The 21,039-nt window shown below is 43.9% G+C and overlaps 1 protein-coding gene across 3 annotated transcripts in view; it reads right to left on the reverse strand.

Annotated features, from left to right (window-relative positions):
- The window catches only part of FOCAD (focadhesin), a 426,882-nt gene that overhangs the window by 271,057 nt on the left and 134,786 nt on the right, over positions 1-21,039 (reverse strand). For all 3 annotated transcript variants that reach the window (XM_077249466.1, XM_077249485.1, XM_077249475.1), the window contains one exon: positions 9,686-9,949. In XM_077249466.1, coding sequence (XP_077105581.1) covers positions 9,686-9,949 — 264 coding nt within the window. The remainder of the gene's footprint in view (positions 1-9,685; positions 9,950-21,039) is intronic.

Consider the following 21,039-nt stretch of genomic DNA (forward strand, 5'->3'; position numbering starts at 1 on the left):
TTTTTATTCTGTTAAACCAGAGAGTTATGTGACACAAAATAGTTAATAAATAACATTTCCCACATGTCTACTTTACATCAGCACAATTTTGGAAACAACATTTTTTTTTGCTAGGAAGTTATAAGGGTTAAAATTTGACCAGTGATTTCTCATTTTTACAACAAAATTTACAAAACCATTTTTTTTAGGGACCACCTCACATTTGAAGTCAATTTGAGGGTTCTATATGGCTGAAAATACCCAAAAGTGACACCATTCTAAAAACTGCACCCCTCAAGGTGCTCAAAACCACATTCAAGAAGTTTATTAACCCTTCAGGTGTTTCACAGCAGCAGAAGCAACATGGAAGGAAAAAATGAACATTTACCTTTTTAGTCACAAAAATGATCTTTTAGCAACAATTTTCTTATTTTCCCAAGGGTAAAAGGAGAAACTGGACCACGAAAGTTGTTGTCCAATTTGTTCTGAGTATGCTGATACCTCATATGTGGGGGTAAACCACTGTTTGGGCGCACGGCAGAACTCGGAAGGGAAGGAGCGCCATTTGACTTTTTGAATGAAAAATTGGCTCCAATCTTTAGCGGACACCATGTCGCGTTTGGAGAGCCCCCGTGTGCCTAAACATTGGAGCTCCCCCACAAGTGACCCCATTTTGGAAACTAGATGCCCCAAGGAACTTATCTAGATGCATAGTGAGCACTTTAAACCCCCAGGTGCTTCACAAATTGATCCGTAAAAATGAAAAAGTACTTTTTTTTCACAAAAAAATTATTTTAGCCTCAATTTTTTAATTTTCACATGGGCAACAGGATAAAATGGATCCTAAAATTTGTTGGGCAATTTCTCCTGAGTACACTGATACCTCATATGTGGAGGTAAACCACTGTTTGGGCGCATGGCAAGGCTCGGAAGGGAAGGCGCGCCATTTGACTTTTTGAATGGAAAATTAGCTCCAATCGTTAGCGGACACCATGTCGCGTTTGGAGAGCCCCTGTGTGCCTAAACATTGGAGCTCCCCCACAAGTGACCGCATTTTGGAAACTAGACCCCCCAAGGAACTTATCTAGATGCATAGTGAGCACTTTAAACCAACAAGTTCTTCACAGAAGTTTATAACACAGAGCCGTGAAAATAAAAAATTTTTCTTTCCTCAAAAATGATTTTTAGCCCAGAATTTTTTATTTTCTCAAGGGTAACAGGAGAAATTGGACCACAAATGTTGTTGTCCAGTTTGGCCTGAGTACAATGATACCCTATATGTGGGGGTAAACCACTGTTTGGGTGCACGGCAGGGCTTGGAAGGGAAGGCACGCCATTTGGCTTTTTGAATGGAAAATTAGCTCCAATCATTAGCGGACACCATGTCGCGTTTGGAGAGCCCCTGTGTGCCTAAACATTGGAGCTCCCCCACAAGTGACCCCATTTTGGAAACTAGACCTCCCAAGGAACTAATCTAGATGTGTGGTGAGCACTTTGAACCCCCAAGTGCTTCACAGAAGTTTATAACGCAGAGCCGTGAAAATAATAAATACGTTTTCTTTCCTCAAAAAAAATTTTTTTAGCCCTGATTTTTTTATTTTCCCAAGGGTAACAGGAGAAATTTGACCCCAAGAGTTGTTGTCCAGTTTCTCCTGAGTATGCTGATACCCTATATGTGGGGGTAAACCACTGTTTGGGCACATGCCGGGGCTTGGAAGTGAAGTAGTGATGTTTTGAAATGCAGACTTTGATGGAATGCTCTGCGGGCGTCACGTTGCATTTGCAGAGCCCCTGATGTGCCTAAACAGTAGAAACCCCCCACAAGTGACCCCATTTTGGAAGCTAAACCCCCAAGGGAACTTATCTAGATGTGTGGTGAGCACTTTGAACCCCCAAGTGCTTCACAGAATTTTATAACGCAGAGCCGTGAAAATAAAAAATAATTTTTCTTTCCTCAAAAATAATTTTTTAGCCCGCAATTTTTTATTTTCCCAAGGGTTACAGGAGAAATTGGACCCCAAAAGTTGTTGATCAGTTTCTCCTGAGTACGCTGGTACCCCATATGTGAGGGTAAACCACTGTTTGGGCACACATCGGGGCTCGGAAGGGAGAGAGCACCATTTTACTTTTTCAACGCAAGATTGGCTGGAATCAATGGTGGCGCCGTGTCGCGTTTGGAGACCCCCTGATGTGCCTAAAAAGTGGAAACCCCTCAATTCTAACTCCAACACTAACCCCAACACACCCCTAACTCTAATCCCAACCCTAACCACAACCCTAACCCCAACACACCCCTAACCCTAGTCTTACCCCTAATTCCAACCCTAACCCTAAGGCTATGTGCTCACGTTGCGGATTTGTGTGGATTTTTCCGCAGTTTTTGAAAAATCTGCAGGTAAAACGCACTGCGCTTTACCTGCGGATTTACCGCGGATTTCCAGTGTTTTTTATGTGGATTTCACTTGCGGATTCCTATTATGGAGCAGGTGTAAAACGCTGCGGAATTGCACAAAGAATTGACATGCTGCGGAAAATACAACGCAGCGTTTCCGCGCTGTATTTTCCGCACCATGGGCACAGCGGATTTGGTTTTCCATAGGTTTACGTGGTACTGTAAACGTGATGGAAAACTGATACGAATCCGCAGCGACCAATCCGCTGCGGATCCGCAGCCAAATCCGCACCGTGTGCACATAGCCTAATTCTAACCCTAATTCCAACCCTAACCCTAATTCTAACCCTAATTCTAACCCTAGCCCTAAGTGCAACCCTAGCCCTAAGTGCAACCCTAGCCCTAAGTGCAACTCTAGCCCTAAGTGCAACCCTAGCCCTAAGTGCAACCCTAAGTGCAACCCTAAGTGCAACCCTAGCCCTAAGTGCAACCCTAAGTGCAACCCTAGCCCTAAGTGCAACCCTAAGTGCAACCCTAAGTGCAACCCTAGCCTAAGTGCAACCCTAAGTGCAACCCTAAGTGCAACCCTAGCCCTAAGTGCAACCCTAAGTGCAACCCTAAGTGCAACCCTAGCCCTAAGTGCAACCCTAAGTGCAACCCTAGCCCTAAGTGCAACCCTAAGTGCAACCCTAAGTGCAACCCTAGCCCTAAGTGCAACCCTAAGTGCAACCCTAGCCCTAAGTGCAACCCTAAGTGCAACCCTAGCCCTAAGTGCAACCCTACGTGCAACCCTAAGTGCAACCCTAAGTGCAACCCTAGCCCTAAGTGCAACCCTAAGTGCAACCCTACCCCTAACCCTACCCCTACCCCTAATGGAAAAACAAAAATAATTATATTTTCTATATTTTATTATTGTCCCTACCTATGGGGGTGATTTATTTACTATTTTTTTTATTCTGATCGCTGTGATAGAACTTATCACAGCGACCAAAATGTGCAGGAACGAATCTGCCGGCTGGCAGATTCGGCGGGCGCACTGCGCATGCGCCCGCCATTTTCCAAGATGGCGGCGCCCATGAAGAAGACGGACATCGGAGCTAGGTAAGTATGGGGGGGTGGGACCGGAACACGGGGGGGGGGATCGGAGGACCTGGGGAGCGGACAGGAGGACCGGGGGAGCCGACAGGAGGGAGGAGGGGAGCGGAACGGAGATCGGGGCAAAAAGGACGACTGGGGAGGCGATCGGTGGGGTGGGGTGGGGGCAGATCGGGGTCTATTGCTATTGCAGCATCGGCCATGGCTGGATTGTAATATTTCACCATTTTCATAGGTCAAATATTACAAATCGCTCTGACTGGCAGTTTCACTTTCAACAGCCAATCTGAGCGATCGTAGCCACGGGGGGGTGAAGCCACCCCCCCTGGGCTGAAGTACCACTCCCCCTGTCCCTGCAGATCGGGTAAAATGGGAGTTAACCTTTTCACCCGATCTGCAGGGACGCGATCATTCTGTGACACAGCATATGCGTCACAGGTCGGATTGGCACCGACTTTCATGACGCATACGCTGTGTCACAGGTCGGGAAGGGGTTAAACATTCCAAAAATTCCTGTGAAGCACCTGAGGGGTTAATAAACTTTTTGAATGTGGTTTTGAGTACCTTGAGGGGTGCAGTTTTTAGAATGGTGTCACTTTTGGGCATTTTCTGTCATATAGACCCCTCAAAGTCACTTCAAGTGTGAGGTGCTCCCTAAAGAAAATGGTTTTGCAAATTTTGTTGCAAAAATGAGAAATCGCTGGTCAACTTTTAACCGTTATAACTCCCTAACAAAAAAAAATTATGTTTCGAAAATTGTGCTGATGTAAAGCAGACATGTGGGAAATGTTGTTTATTAACTATATTATGTGATATAACTCTCTAATTTAAGGGCATAAAAACTAAAAGTTTGAAAATTGCTAAATTTTCATAATTTTCGACAAATTTTTGTTTTTTTCACAAATAAATGCAAGTCATATCGAAGAAGTTTTACTACTATCATGAAGTACAATATGTCACGAAAAAACAATGTCAGAATCACCAGGATCCGTTGAAGCGTTTCAGAGTTATGACCTCATAAAGTGACAGTGGTCAGAATTGTAAAAATTGGCCCTGTCACTTAGGTGAAAACAGGCTTCGGGGTGAAGGGGTTAAGAATTGACCAACTGGGATGGCCTTAATAGTTGAATAGTTGTGTGCCGAGGAGGCATGTAATAACGAATTCACAGATGACTCTTTCCGATATAAATCGGTCTCAATAGAGCCATCCTCGGCAACACAAAGTAATATCCAAAAAATCTATTTTATTGACATGCCAAGTATACGTAAATTTTAAATTGAAATCATTATTATTAAGCTCCTGCATGAATTTGGATAGGCTCCACCGTTCCAAATCATGAGAACGTCATCAATGTAACGAAACCAGCCTACCCAACATTGCAGAGAGGACCATTTTCATTTTAGAGCAGTTCTAGAATACCTGAGTATAACATTTGTAGAAGGGGCAGAAGAAGGGGAAAAAAGAGAGGACTAATAATTAAGGGACAGCATCGCCAATATTCTATCTGTAATTAGATGTGTGGGCAGCTCTGGAGGATCCAACCAAGACTCCATATCTTCTCAAATGTGCAAATCGAGTTACGTGTATGATGGACGACTCCTTCCACCAGATTATATTATTTATACTTCTCCCATACATGGAGGTTGTGTCTAACCAATGAAATGTGAGAAGTTTACAAGCTTGAAAAAAAGATACTAAAGATGCCTATGAATGGGAGCAAGTCGGGATCCACTCATCTTCAGATAATCCCAATATACATGTATATGGGGATCTGTTAACTATTTCACCCGGTTGGGATGACAATAGGCACTTATACATGGCAGAAATTAAACCCTATAGAAGCAATGGTATCTATTGATAGTACCGATGGAACCGAGAGCCTGACAGATTTGTAGGTACTAATAAAAAGTGTTACAAGATATACTTGAATTCCTCTTGGAGCTGTTGAAAACTATTAAGGACAGAGTTTGTAAAAACTTGTACTATCAACCAGATCCCTTTTTGCTCCCAATCAGGAAAACGCACAAAGGGAACCTGTCAGGTGATTTTTAGCATGTAAACTGTCCCCAGTGCGTTGTTAGCGATGCAGTGTGTGCATTATCATGTGCAGAAAGCACTTTATATAGTTATATCGTACCTGCTCATTTATAGGGGTGTCCTTCATTTCATTGAGTCACAGCACATGAGCGGATACCCAATCAACACTGCACAAGCGCAGCTCCACAATATATATACACTGCGAATCGAGTGACATCGGCGCAACTCCGGGAACATCACTCATACTGAGTGGGCAGTGACAACTGTGACTGAACAAAATGAAGAACACCCCTATCACTAAATGAGCAGCTACAATATAACTATATAAAGTGCTTTCTGCACATTATTACAGCGCCGTTTTTAATGAAAAACACGTGTTAGTGATGTACACTGCATCACTATCAACACACTGGGGACAGTTTACATGCTACAAAAAAATGACAGTTTCCCTTTAACGTTGATACTTCACCCAAATTGGGATTACGCCATAGTGGGGTGTATTTGGTGAATCCCTAAATACCCATACGTTTCTTTCCTCTGTCCCACACTTTATACCCTAACGCCAATGTTGGAGAAAGTGGACTACCTCCAGGAGAAATCTCTGACTCCACAAGACACAGAGGTGAGGCCCATTTCATATTCTGTAAAGTAAGAGCACCCGACTTGGCCATGTCATCTCTACTTCCCCCTCAATGGAGGTGTTTTAATTGGGATGCAATAAAAAACATCCATGGATCAGGTGTAGCCAGTGCACCCTCATCCTTTTTTCAAGGGGGTGCCACGCCTCTACCCCCTTAAAAGTATATAGTTGTGTAATAAGTTATGCTGCTATGTATATAGTATGGTACTATGTGTATACAATGACAGGGTAAGTGTAGTACCCTTAGTCTGACACTACATGGGGCACAATATCATATATAGTTATGTAGGAGGGGCTGTCTGTGTTAAGTGTAAAGTGTCTTCCTGTTTAGAGTCAGAAGGGCCTAGTGCAGCTTTGGCAGCAGTGTTACCACAGTTCGGGAAAGAAGCTAGAGAAGTGGTTCTTGACCAGTACAGGGACACAGGTCGCTCACCATGTGGCAGACCATTGCTTGGGCTAACGCCCTCCGTATCGGTGCGAAACGGACGAGGGAACCCTCAGGTGTAGTGAGCTTGAACAGGGAGGACGCTGTGTTCGCAGAAGGCGATATGACCCCGTAATGTACTGCAAGACATAGGAGAAAGTGTAGGGAGAGTGGAGAATCCGAACTGTTTGTAACCTAATGCTGATGGTGTAACTGACTGGAATGTGCTGTGACAAGTGAATAGTAAAGTTCATCATTTTAAGTTGGAAAAGGACTCTGTCTCTTGTTCTACAACCGGAGCAGCGGAACTTTAGCCAGTCCGATGGGACCCTGATGGTGCAGAGGGTGAAGCGAAAGGTATGCTGCAGAAGAGACATTGTTTGCATGTAAGGAGGTCGGGACACATGTAACCAGTTGTACTCAGCCATGACTATGGTCCTGGCCCTGCTTTTTAACACTTATTATGTTGTAGAGTTTGCAGTTTTATTCGAGCAAGCTGTTTACTCCATATTAATTCCCTGAACATGGTTTTTACTTTATGAAATATGGGGGGAGGAAGCCAATAAGGAGCATTATGTAGCACATTACAATTGTGGCATAAGGATCATCTTGATAACATCTATAACTAATACCCAATGACCCCTTTATTACACATATTTGTTGCTGCAGTGTGTAAAGTAATGCTTCATTTTGACGTGCAGGTAACTGGACTAGTCCGAAAGCACCGTAACTCATCCTTGTGGTTTACTGAAACCATGTGTGTATGTGGAGAAAAGATATAAAAGGGAATAATCATAATAATAATCAAACATTATTTTCTACACACAGCAGCAACACTTATATGTCATAAAAGGATTATAAGAACATTATTAGGCGTCTGATACCATTATAGTGATAAATCCCCTTGACAGGCCCACTTTAAGTTTTACAAGCAGTTTATTAACTCCCAGCATGCAGTGATTGGAAAAGCTTAATGTAAAGTTCTACCTCGTGGCACTATGCCTCAGTATCTCAGAGTTCTCATTTCTAATACATAACGGATTAGCTAAATGGCGCTGCCTAGTATATGACCTAACGGCACTGTTACAAGTGTGTAATGGTCATAATCCACAATGCACTTCTCTTTGGTATGGTGTGTCTAGCGGAATTCTGAATGTAGCTTTCTGACTGAACAGCCAATGAACTATCAATTTCATTGGGGTATATAAGTATTCATATATGTACTTAAAGGGGTTACTGCAAGATCAGGTGTTATACAATTAAGATCATTTCTCTCGGCAGCTTATTGATAGTTCTACTTTACACAATGAAGCAAACTAGCTTGGTCTGCTATGGGAGGGGTTCATGTGCCATCTTGCCTTCAGCACTTCCTGTACTGTGCCCTAGAATAATGGAATCAAACAGGTCATCTACTGGTTGTTCTAGGTGAGTGTAGTGGGCGATGAATTTGGCATAGAAGAGCCCCCAGGTCGCGAGATGGCACAGCACAGGTTGTGAGGCCAGCACGATGATTCCTAGGAAACGTAGTCTTATGGAGCAGACATAAAATACTGCATGCAAATATAGGCTTGTAACGGTGGATTTGGGGGCCCAAGAAGGGGCTGAAAAACAGGTCACTTTGTTGGCTGGTTAGCAAGGGTATCTATGTTTTTTGCCATACTAAAAATTACAATGAAAAACCCTTGTAAAGTGTAACAGTGGTTTCAGGGGAACTAGCAGCAGAATGTCTGTGTCTGCCTCTAGCTCCTCCCTCCTCCTCTCGCCATAGAACTTTATGAGCACCAAGTGCCGTCTATCTCAGTAATGGGAACATTTGTGTTCACCGAATACAGATTTTACCTGTCAATTGAGAACTTTGATACTGATTGATCAGTCCTGGTGGAAAAAGAAGGAGATTTCTCCGATAAGCTATATTGCACAAGTTGCTTACTTTCATGCGTGCTACTCATTTATGGTATAAAATATAATATTCTCTTTCTCTTTAGACTCTGGTGTAACGGTCACCGGAATATGCTGTCTTATGTAAGTGCAGCATATTACAGAGCAGGACCGCTCTGCTAATAGCCCGAAGAGGAAAAAAAATATTCTTTGTGCCATTCAGCTAATAGGCATGATGATCCTAGTTATGTGGATCAGTTGTATACATAAGAGCGCACCACTGCCTCCCATAGTGATGATTAACACACTATTCTCCATTAATGCATAGACCGCAGAAGGTCAATCATCACTTTGGCAGTTTTCATAGTTTATCATGTCACTGAAAGCAATGGACATTCATTCATAAATGTATTCACTATTGGAGTACAGAAAGAAGGTAGCCATCAAGGGATTTTAGGTCTCAAACATCAGTCCACCACCTGATCAAACCCCTCCTCATACAACTTCATTTTTCCCCATAGTTGTGTAGAGAAGCAAAGCAACATCGAACACCTTCCAGGCCGTGGCCATAGTTGTCACTTTTAGATCCGTCCTCCAAACACATTATCTGGTAGAAATTGCAGACAGAATTCTGTCTTAGGCTACTTTCACACTAGCGTCGTACTTGGCCAGTCGCAGAGCGTCGCGCCGACGTACCGACGCTAGCGTTGTATACGCCGCACAACGGGGGCAGCGGATGCATTTTTCCAGCGCATCCGCTGCCCCATTGTGAGGTGCGGGGAGGTGGGGGCAGAGTTCCGGCCGCGCATGCGCGGTCGGAAATGGCGGCCCGTCGGCAGCAAAAAACGTTACATGTAACTTTTTTTGCAGCCGACGGTCCGCCACAACACGGCGCAACCGTTGCACGACGGTTGTGACGTGTGGCAATGCGTCGCAAATGCGTGGCTAATGTTAGTCAATGGTGAAAAGACGCATCCTGCAAGCACTTTTGCAGGATGCGTTTTTTCGCCAAAACGACGCTTTGTGACGTATTGCAAAAGACGCTAGTGTGAAAGTAGCCTTAGGATAAGGTGACTTGTAGAAAAAAAAGCAAGTATGATCTGTCAAATGACACCAAACTGACACTTTAAATGTCACAGGTCAAAAATGTAAAGTGTTTATACATTTGTTGCTGAGATTAAAAAAAACAGCAAAAACAACAACAACAACAACAAACAGTAGAAATAAATGCTTTGGTACCTGAGAAGGATCAGCTTTGGCAACTTCACTAGTGATTTTTAGAACTTTTTTCAAATTTGGTCCTGTCTCATGGATCAGTAGATATCCCAGCAGCAGGGACACATGTGTGGGAACAGAGTTCGTGAAAGGAAGCACTGAAGACAGAGATGTCAGCCAGGTGAAGGAAGCAGTGCCACCATCAGCTTTCAGCATGCTCAGGACGTTCAGCGCCACAGTCAGTGTGCAGTGCCAGGTAGTCACGGGAAGAGGCAGCACCACACAGGCCTAGGTAAAAACATGAAGAAAGGGAATTATGAATAGCCATCACTGTACAATTCTTATTCACAGTCTGTTGTCATCAAAGACTTGTCAACTGATTTTCATCAGACAAGTTATATGACACATTGTTCCAAACGGATTTTACTTTTGTTCGCTTAATTATCACTATATGCAATTAAAAATGGGAATATTATTTTAATAACTCATCTGCTGATAAGTCAGTGCTGACAGTAAGCGTATGTGCACATGGAGTCTTTTGGAGCAGTGCCACTACAATGCTTGATGGGAGAAAAGTGCATGTCACTTCTTTGAAGAGTCAATCCAAGCGTGCAGACCCACACCACCAACCTCAGCGCTGACAATCTGGCCAATTATGTCAAAGAAAAAATTTACCATATCAGACTGGAAAGTTTCTCCCGATGTCCTAGCGTAATGCATTCTCCTCCCTCCCGTATGACATCTAGCTCACTTTATGTCTTTGAACCAGTCACCGAAGAAGAAGTTACCTGGCTCCTTGCATCTTCTCACCCTACTACCTGCAGCAGGGACCCTATTCCCTCACATCTCCTCCACTCCCTTTACACGGCTGTCACCACTTACCTAACTAAAATATATAACCTCTCTCGAATCTGGTAACTTACCCTCCTCATTTAAAGCAAACCTTTTGTGAAGTAACCTAGAGACATTGTCAGGTTGGCGCTGTTACACGGTTTAAAATGACACCTTGGTTGATGAAATCCGTCTTGTAGTTGTTGTTTAACCCTTTTCTGCCATCAAACGGAATCGCGATCCTCCCACGCCTATTAACTAATTAAATGCTCCAAAGCAACATGCCCGCTGCCTTAGGGTCATACTTGACTCCGAGCTTTCATTCACCCCCCACATCCGATCACTGGCTCGCTCTTCTTATCTGCATCTCAAAACCATTTCTAGAATACACCCTTTTCTTACTTTCAACTCTGCAAAAACTCTTACTGTTTCACTTATTCATTCTCGTCTGGACTATTGTAACTCTCTACTAATTGGCCTTCCTCTTACCAATCTGTCCTGAATGCTGCTGCCAGGATCATATTCCTCACCAACCGTTACACCGATGCCTCTACCCTATGCCAGTCATTACACTGGCTATCCATCCACTCCAGAATCCAGTACAAAACTATTACCCTCATCCACAAAGCACTCCATGGCTCAGCACCACCCTACATCTCCTCTCTGGTCTCAGTCTACCACCCTACCCGTGCCTTCCGCTCTGCTAATGACCTCAGGTTAGCATCCTCAATAATCAGAACCTCCCACTCCCGTCTCCAAGACTTTACACGTGATGCGCCGATTCTTTGGAATGCACTACCTAGGTTAATACGATTATTCCCCAATCCCCACAGTTTTAAGCGTGCCTTAAAAACTCATTTGTTCAGACTGGCCTACCGCCTCAACGCATTAACCTAACTATCCCTGTGTGGCCTATTAATAAAAAAAAAAATAATAATCAGGTTCCTCGCATCATGTTCTCATACACTTTATACAGTTAATAGCCCTCTGTGTCTGTACTGCTACATACTTAGGCAGTTAACTGGTTCATGCAGCTTTACATGAACACCCGATCCTTACACTATGGCTGGTCCAAACAACGAAAGCAATTGTTACCATCCACCTCTCGTGTCTCCCCTTTTTCCTCATAGTTTGTAAGCTTGCGAGCAGGGCCCTCATTGTATCTATTTTGAACTGTGATTTCTGTTATGCTGTAATGTCTATTGTCTGTACAAGTCCCCTCTATAATTTGTAAAGCGCTGCGGAATATGTTGGTGCTATATAAATAAAAATTATTATTATATGCTGCTGTCAAACTCTGACAGCAGCATTCAACAAGCACTTCCAGGCATCCGGCAGGAGATGAGCGCACCAATGACCCCCTGTCACATGATCAGGGGTCATTGGTGCGTCGGCATGACAATCAGAGGTCTCCTTGAGACCTCTATGGTTGTTGATGCCGGATTGCTATGAGCGCCACCCAGTGGTCGGGGTTCATAGCAATGCAGTAATTCAGCTACATAGGAGCGATTTGAGCATCGCCTCTATGTAGCCGAGCCGATCAAGTTGTGGCAGCTTCCAGCCTCTCATGGAAGCTATTGAAACATGCTGAAATTAAAAAAAAAAAAGTTTTTAAAAATATGAAAAAAAAAAAATATATATATATAAAAGTTTAAATCACCTCCCTTTCTCCCCATTCAAAATAAAACAAAAAATCAAATACTGTATACATATATTTGGTATCGCCACGTTCAAAATCGCCCAATCTATCAATAAAAAAAAGGATTAAGCTGATCGCTAAACAGCGTCGAGATAAAAAAGTCAAAATGCAAGAATGACTTTTTTTGGTCGCCGTGACATTGCATTAAAATGCAATAATGGGCGATCAAAAGAACGTATCTGCACCAAAATAGTATCATGTGTGGGATTGCACTTTTTTGCAATTTCACCGCACTTGGGAATTTTTTTCCTGTTTTCTAGTACACGACATGGTAAAACCAATGGTGTCGTTCAAAAGTACAACTCGTCCCACTAAACATGGCCATATTGATAGAAAAAAAAAAAATATGGCTCTGGGAAGAAGGGGAGCAAAAAACGAAAAAGCAAAACCAAAAAAAGCTCCGGGTGTTAAGTGTTTAATCTGTATTTGCAGTTTTCAGTTAATGAGATTCTCATGCTCTGGGGTGGCCTGTGGGCGGGGCTTTATGTGGTGCTCTGATTAGATATTCATCCTTATGGGCTTCTGATCATTCAGTGACCTCCTATTTTACATACTGCCCCTAGTAAGAAATCCATCTGTAGATTAGGTTTTCAGTACCATCTCTATGCTGATGACACCCAAGTTTACACATAGTCTCCTGATCTCAACCCTGCATTATTACAAAATACCAGTCTTTCCGCTGTCTCTAATATTATATCTTACCTCTACTTAAAGGGAATCTGTCACCTCATTTTGGCCCTATAAGCTGCGGCCACCGGCATCAGGGGCTTATCTACAGTATTCTGTAATGCTATAGATAAGCCCCTGATGTAACCTGAAAGGTAAGAAAAACAGGTTATATTATACTCACCCAGGGGCGATCCGGTTCGGTCCGGGTCCGATGGGTGTCGAAGGTCCAGGTTCGGCGCCTCCCATCTTCATATGATGCTGTCATCATCTTCTTTGCTTCCTGTTGCGGCTCCTGCACAGGCGTACTTTATCTCCCTGTTGAGGGCAGCGTAAAGTACTGCAGTGCTCAGGCGTCGGGCCTCTCTGACCTTTCCCGGCACCTGCGCACTGCAGTACTTTGCTCTGCCCTAAACAGGACAGATAAAGTACGCCTGCGCAGGAGCCGCGGCAGGAAACAAACAAGAGGACGTCATCGTATGAAGATAGGAGGCGCCGGACCCGGACCTGCAACGCCCATTGGACCCGGACCGAACCGGACTGCCCCTGGGTGAGTATAATCTAACCTGTTTTTCTTACCTTTCAGGTTACATCAGGGGTTTATCTACAGTATAACAGAATGCTGTAGATAAGCCCCTAATGGCGGTGGCCGCAGTTTATAGTGGCAAAATGAGGTGACAGATTCCCTGTAAAACTGAATCTGTCATCCTAAACTCCTTGCGTTTCCTCCACTAACCTACCTATGCCCAATATTGCCAGTTCCTTGTGTGGATAGATGGTGGGTGAATAACACTTACTATACATACATAGTGTAGGCAGGACAAATTGTAGCTGTGTAACATGTACCATACATACACAGTGTAGACGGGACAGATTTTAGGGTGTGTAAAGTGGATCTACCATTACTCCCAAGTACCATCTCCGCTATCTTGGGGTCACTCTTAATTCAGATTTTTCATTCACCCCTACATCCATTCACTCACTTTCTCATGTCACCGACACCTCAAAAACAAATATAGAATTCGACTTTTCTTACATTTGACTCTGCAAAAACTCCTCCTGTGCTCCTATTCATTTTTGTCTGCACTACAGAAACTCTCTACTGATCCAATCTCCCTCTCACTAAACTCTCTCCTCTCCAATTCATCCTGACTGTAGCAGCCAGGATCATATTCCTGTCCAACCACTACACCGATGTCTTTATTCTGTGCCAGTCACTGAACTGGTTGCCTATCCGCTGCAAAGTCCAATATAAAAACGTATTACTCTCACCCACGAAGCACTCCATGGTTCAGCACCACCCTACATCTCCTCCCTCGTCTCAGTCTACCACTCTACCCGTGCCCTGCGTCCTGCTAATGACCGAAGACCAACATCCTCTATAATCCAAACCTTCCACTACAGTCTCCAAGACTTCTTGAGTGCTGTGCAAATTCTCTGGAATGCACTGCCCAGGACAATTCGATTAACCCCCAATATCCACAGATTTAAAGGGAACCTGTCACCCCCCCCCCCCCCCCCCAGTCGTTTCAAACTAAAAGAGCCACCTTGTGCAGCAGTAATGCTGCATTCTGACAAGGTGACTCTTTTAGTTCTGGGTGCTGTAACTTGAGAAATAATCAGTTTTATAATTTGTCTGAAGTACCTGGTCCTCAGTCAAGTGGGCCGGCGTTTCTTCCCCCTGCTTCAGACAGCACACTGCTGTTGCTCACATTTTCTTGGCGCCGGGCGCCGCCTCCTCCTCACCGCTGTTTTCAAAAATAGCCGGCGCCTGCGCTCTTTTCCCCTGCCTGGTGCAGGCGCAGTGAGTGCTGCCCGTCTTTCCTCATATGCAGCCCAGCTGACTGTGCCTGCGCGGCCGTCCTGCCTGTGAATCCCAGCCCCGCAATGTGAATAAATCATAAGTCACTGCGGGGCTGGGAATCACAGGCAGGGCAGCCGCGCAGTCAGCTGGACTGCATTTGAGGAAAGACGGCCAGCGTTCACTGCGCGTGCACCAGGCAGGGGAAAGGAGCGCAGGCGCCGGCTATTTTTGAAAACAGCAGTGAGGAGGAGGCGGCGCCCGACGCCAAGAAGATGTGAGTGACAGCAGTGTGCTGTCTGAAGCAGGGGGGAAACACCGGCCCACTTGACTGAGGACCAGGTACTTCAGACAAACTATAAAACTGATTATTTCTCAAGTTATAGTCACCCAGAACTAAAAGAGCCACCTTGTCAGAATGCAGCATTACTGCTGCACAAGGTGGCTCTTTTAGTTTGAAACGACTAGGGGGGGTGACAGGTTCCCTTTAAGCGTGCCCTAAAAACCCATTTCTTTAGACTGGCCTACCGCCTCACCTCACTTATCTAACTAACCAGTTCATGCAATGTAATATAAATACCCTATTTATTATATTGATGGCTGAACTATACAATACAAGCTTTTTTTACCTTTCAGCTTTTGTTCTCCCCCATTTCCTCATAGATTGTAAGCAGGGCCCTCATTCCTCTTGGCATCTGTTTTTATATGATTATTGTTATTCTGTAATGTCTTTTATTGTCTGTACAAGTCCCCTCTAAAATATAAAGAGCTGCAGAATATGTTGGCGCTATAGAAATAAAAACTATTATAAGAGTCTACTAATGGCATAATCCTCCAAACTAGCCACATATTGTACCCCAACATCTGTGAAGTACCTGGAGCTGAGCTGCAATACCATACACAACCGGCGGTTTTCGTAGTGATGAAGCAATCTTAAAAGTCACAAAAAGGCACTCTATAGGGGACTATGTTTTTTCAGCCAGTACTACCATACATTAGATATAAACATGAAATGTCAAAATATTTGAGAAAAGGAAAAACTCCCACCAGGACAATAAATGAAACAGCATTCATGTAAAACCTCATGTCAGTAGCAACTAATTGCACCATGTGTAAAGGTACCTTCACACTAAGCGACGCTGCAGCGATACAGACAACGATGCCGATCGCTGCAGCGTCGCTGTTTAGTCGTTGTGTGGTCGCTGGAGAGCTGTCACACAGACAGCTCTCTAGCGACCAACGATGCAGAAGTCCCCGGGTAACCAGGGTAAACAATCGGGTAACTAAGCGCAGGGCCGCGCTTAGTAACCCGATGTTTACCCTGGTTACCAGCGTAAACGTAAAAAAAACAAACACTACATACTTACATTGCCGTGTCTGTCACACGTCCCTCGCCGTCTGCTTCCTGCACTGACTGTGATTGCCGGCCGTAAAGCACAGCACAGCGGTGACGTCACCGCTGTGCTCTGCTTTTACTTTACGTCCGGCACTCACAGTCAGTGTGGGAAGCCGCCGGCGAGGGACGTGTGACAGACAGCAGAAGGTGAGTATGTACTGTTTGTTTTTTTTACTTTTACACTGGTAACCAGGGTAAACATCGGGTTACTAAGCGCGGCCCTGCGCTTAGTAACCCGATGTTTACCCTGGTTACCTTTGTAAAACATCGCTGGCATCGTTGTTTTTGGTGTCAAACACGACGATACACGCCGATCTGACGACCAAATAAAGTTCTGGACTTTCAGCAACGACCAGCGATATCACAGCAGGATCCTGATCGCTGCTGCGTGTCAAACACAACGATATCGCTATCCAGGACGCTGCAACGTCACGGATCGCTATCGTTATCGTTGCAAAGTCGCTTACTGTGAAGGTACCTTAACTCTTTAAAGTGTCAACACTTTCTGTACTTTACCATCATGCCAAATGTCCCTATAATTACTTCTCAAACAAAGACACTGATCCTAAGCTAACAGTGTGCACAGGAGCAATCTATCAAGTTGTGCAGTGGCTTGGCATATTCACTTAAGCACCATATTGCCATTATTTATGCATTTCATGTAACCTTTCAGTGATTAAACACTGTTAGTAGGAACACTAGAAATAAAACTCTTTTGCAATGTAGATATGTTTTGTAGTGAAGGTAATACTTCCTAATCTGAAGATTACAATCTAGACCAGGGGTGTCAAACTGCATTCCTCGAGGGCCTCAAACCATGCGTGTTTTCAAGATTTCCTTCTCATTGCACAAGGTGCTGGAATCATTCTGTGCAGGTGATTAAATGATCACCTGTGCAATACAAGGAAATCCTGAAAGCATGACCTGTTTGCAGCCCTTGAGGAATGCAGTTTGACACCCCTGATCTAGACATTAAAGGGAAATTTTTATGTTAATCCTTTAAGCAAAGATTTTTCCATTTCTTCATTAATGTGCTCCACCAGCCATAGCTTTTGAATGTTTATTCTTCAACTAGATGGTAGCCCGATTCTAACGCATCGGGTATTCTAGAATATGTATGTAGTTTATTTATGAAGTTTTCAGAATAATGCAATTTATACACAGGATTTGGCCGGCCGGGTGCGACCAATTAGCGAAGCGTGGTTCAAATTCCGAGCCAATTCGCGGGCAGACTGCGCCTGTCGCTGATTGGTCACGCCCGGCCGCGAACAATCAGTGAAGCTAGGTCCGGCTCCAGGTTTTTGAGGGCCCCGGGCGAAAGAAGTCTCAGTGGGCCCCCCTCTTTAACACATACCACGATTCATGATGCACAGATACAGCAGAGAAATATAGCACAGCCAAGTAGCGTATAACACAGCCCACGTAGTATATAGCACAGCCCACGTAGCATATAGCACAGCCCACGTAGTATATTGCCCAGCCACGTAGTATATAACACAGCCACGTAGTATATTGCCCAGCCACGTAGTATATAGCACAGCCCACGTAGTATATTGCACAGACACGTAGTATATTGCACAGACACGTAGTATATTGCCCAGCCCCGTAGTATATTGCCCAGCCACGTACTATATTGCTCAGCCACGTACTATATTGCCCAGACACGTACTATATTTCCCAGACACGTACTATATTGCCCAGACACGTAGCATATAGCGCAGACACGTATATAGCAGACACGTAGTATATTGCCCAGCCATGTAGTATATAGCACAGACATGTAGTATATAACACAGCCACTTAGTATATTGCACAGCCATGTAGTATATAGCACAAAGACATAGTATATAACACTGCCCATGCAGTATATAACACAGGTCATGTAGTATAGAGCATAGCGATGTAGTATATTGCCCAGCCACGTAATATATACCACAGCCATGTAGTATATAGCACAGCCCACATAGTATACAGCACAGAGATGTAGTATATAACACAGCCCATGCAGTATCTTACACAGCCCACGTAGTATATAGCAATGTGGGCACTATATCCCTGTTAAAAAAAGAATTAAAATAAAAAATTGTTATATACTCACCCTCCATCGGCCCCCGGATCCAGCCCAGGCGTTTACCGATGCTTCTTGCGACGCTCCGGTCCCAAGAGTGCATTGCGGTCTCACGAGATGATGACGTAGTGGTCTCGCAAGACCGCTACGTCATCATCTCGCGATACCGCAATGCATGGACCGGTCACCAGAGCGTCGTGAGGAGCAAGAAAGGCCTCGGTTGGATCCGGGGGGGCGACGGAGAGTGAGTATATAATGATACTCAAAAATTGGCTGGAACAATTAAGGTATGTCATGTCGTGTTTCATTGTTCCTGATGCATCTCAACAGTGGAAAACCACCACAAGTGACCACATTTTAGAAATTACAACCTTCAAGGAATATATCTAGAGGTGTAACAAACACTTTGAACCCACAGATGCTTCACAGAATTTGGTAACATTGAACCGTGAAAAAAAAAACAAAAGAACATTTTTACCACATAAATAATCATTTAAACCCAAATTGTTCATTTTCACAAGGGTAATAGGAGAAAAAATGGACCATACAATCTGTTGTGCAATTTCTCCTAAGTACGCAGATACCCAAAAATGTTTCATTTTCATAAGGGTAAACAGGAGAAAACAAAATGGTACAATTTGCTGTGCAATTTCTCCTGAGTATTAATACTCCATATATGGTTAAAAACTGTTTTTGAGGCACAGTACAAAAGCTCAGAAGGGAAGGAGCTAAATATTGTACTGCACATTTTGGTGGAATGGTTTAAGGGTGCCATCTCACCCTGGTAGAGTGCCAGAACAGCAGAACCCTCCCAAAAGTGACCCCATTTTTCGAACTACACTCCAAGTATTTCATCTAATGGTGCAGTGATCATATTAAAGAGAACCTGTCACTCCCTCCCCCCCCAAAAAAAAATCGAGGGTGAGGTAAGCCCACCAGCATCAGGGGCTTATCTACAGCATTCTGAAATGCTGTAGATAAGCCCCCGATGTATCCTTAAAGATGAGAAAAAGAGGTTAGATTATACTCACCCAGGAGCGGTCCCGCTGCTGGTTGGGTCCGATGAGCGTCGCGGTCTGGTCCGGCGCCACCTATCTTCATCAGATGACGTCCTCTTCTGGTCTTCACGCCCTCAACAGGGCAGACAAAGAAGAGGACGTGATTGTAAGAAGATGGGAGGCCCCGGACCACGACACCCATCGGATCGGACCGCCCACCCAGGTGAGTATAATATAACCTGCTTTTCTTACCTTTCAGGTTACATCGGGTACTTATCTACAGCATTACAGAATGCTGTAGATAAGCCCCTGATGCCGGTGGGCTTACCTCATATATGATTTTTAGGGTGACAGGTTCCCTTTAACTACACAGGTGTGTCACAGAAACTTATAACACTGGGCAGTGAAGAAAGATAATTACATTATTACCACAAAAATTTTCTTTTAGCCCCAGATTACACCATGTTCCAAATTCTTATGCAAATGACATTTTTCTCGGATTTTCCTAAAAACTTTTACGTTTTCGTGAAATATCTAATTTTTTCATACCTTGTCCAAGGCATTGCACTATTTGATGCTTTTCAGCAGCAGAGAGATCTTTTTTTTCCCATGTTACTTGAAACCTGTGGCCTGCTTAATAATGTGGAACATCATTCTTAAGTAGTTTTCCTTTAATAAGAATCACCTGGAAAACTAATTATCACATGTGTTTAAGATTGATTTCAGTGATCTATTGAGCCCTGAGACACAATACCATCCACGAGTTTATTTGAAAAACAAAACAATTAAATATTTTTAACACTTAAATCCAATTTGCATAATAATTTGGAACACAGTGTATACATTTTCACACGGGGGGGAATCACTAAAAATGACACCAAAATTTGGTACGCAATTTCTGTTGATCGTGGTAATACCCCATACAGTGGCTTGCAAAACTATTCACCGCCCCCCCTTGGCTTTTTGCCTATTTTGTTACACTACAACCTGTGTTTAAATATTTTGGTAATCCGATTTGCGTGTAATGCATCAGCACTAAATAGTTTAAGTTGGTGAAGTGAATTGAGAAAAATGTAAGCTTAAATTAAAGGGGCGGTACACTACTAGGACAACCCCTTCTTGATCTAAAAGTTTGGCACTGATAAAATAAAAAAGTTTATATTCACCTTCCATGCAATCGCAGTTCCAGTGGTGTCGGCACTCGCGTTCCTGGGGCTCTCATGTGGTTGTAATGAGATGCGAGCTTGGTGTAAAATGGGAGCTGGCGTCACTGTATCTGCCTTCAGACAAATTGAACATCAAAAGGAAATGAGAAAACAACTGCAGCCCTGACTTCCTCTTGATGTTCAATACGTCAGAAGGTGGGGCCAGTGACGCCAGCACCAATTGGGTGCCGGGCTCACTTTACATGAACACACGAGAGCTCCGGGAACGCGAGTGCCAACACCAGCACGTGAGGCGAGCATAAGCTTTTTTATTTTATTGAGAGAAAGCATGGGGTGCGCGAACGGGTTGTCCAAGTAGTGGACAACTTCCTTAAATTTATGGGATCAAAAGACTTAAAATTGGCATGTGCATATGTATTGACCCCTTTTGAGGTAAAGCCCATAAAAATTTCTGGTGCAAGCAATTACCTTCATAAGTCACATGCTTTGTGAAAGGAAATCCACCTGTGTGCTGTCTAAGTGTCACATGGTCTGTCAGTATATACACACCTTTTCTGAAAGGCCACAGAGGCTGCAAGACCATTAAGCAAGAGGCACCACTAACCAAACATCACCATGAAGACCAAGGAGATCTCCAAACAAGTCAGGGACAAAGCTGTTGAGAAGTACAAGTCAGGGTTGGATAATAAAAAAATATATCCCAATCTCTGATGATCCCCCGGAGCAACATAAAATCCAGTATCATCAAATGGA

The sequence above is a fragment of the Ranitomeya variabilis genome, chromosome 1 (assembly GCF_051348905.1).
Source record: "Ranitomeya variabilis isolate aRanVar5 chromosome 1, aRanVar5.hap1, whole genome shotgun sequence".
Classification (NCBI taxonomy): Eukaryota; Metazoa; Chordata; class Amphibia; order Anura; family Dendrobatidae; genus Ranitomeya; species Ranitomeya variabilis.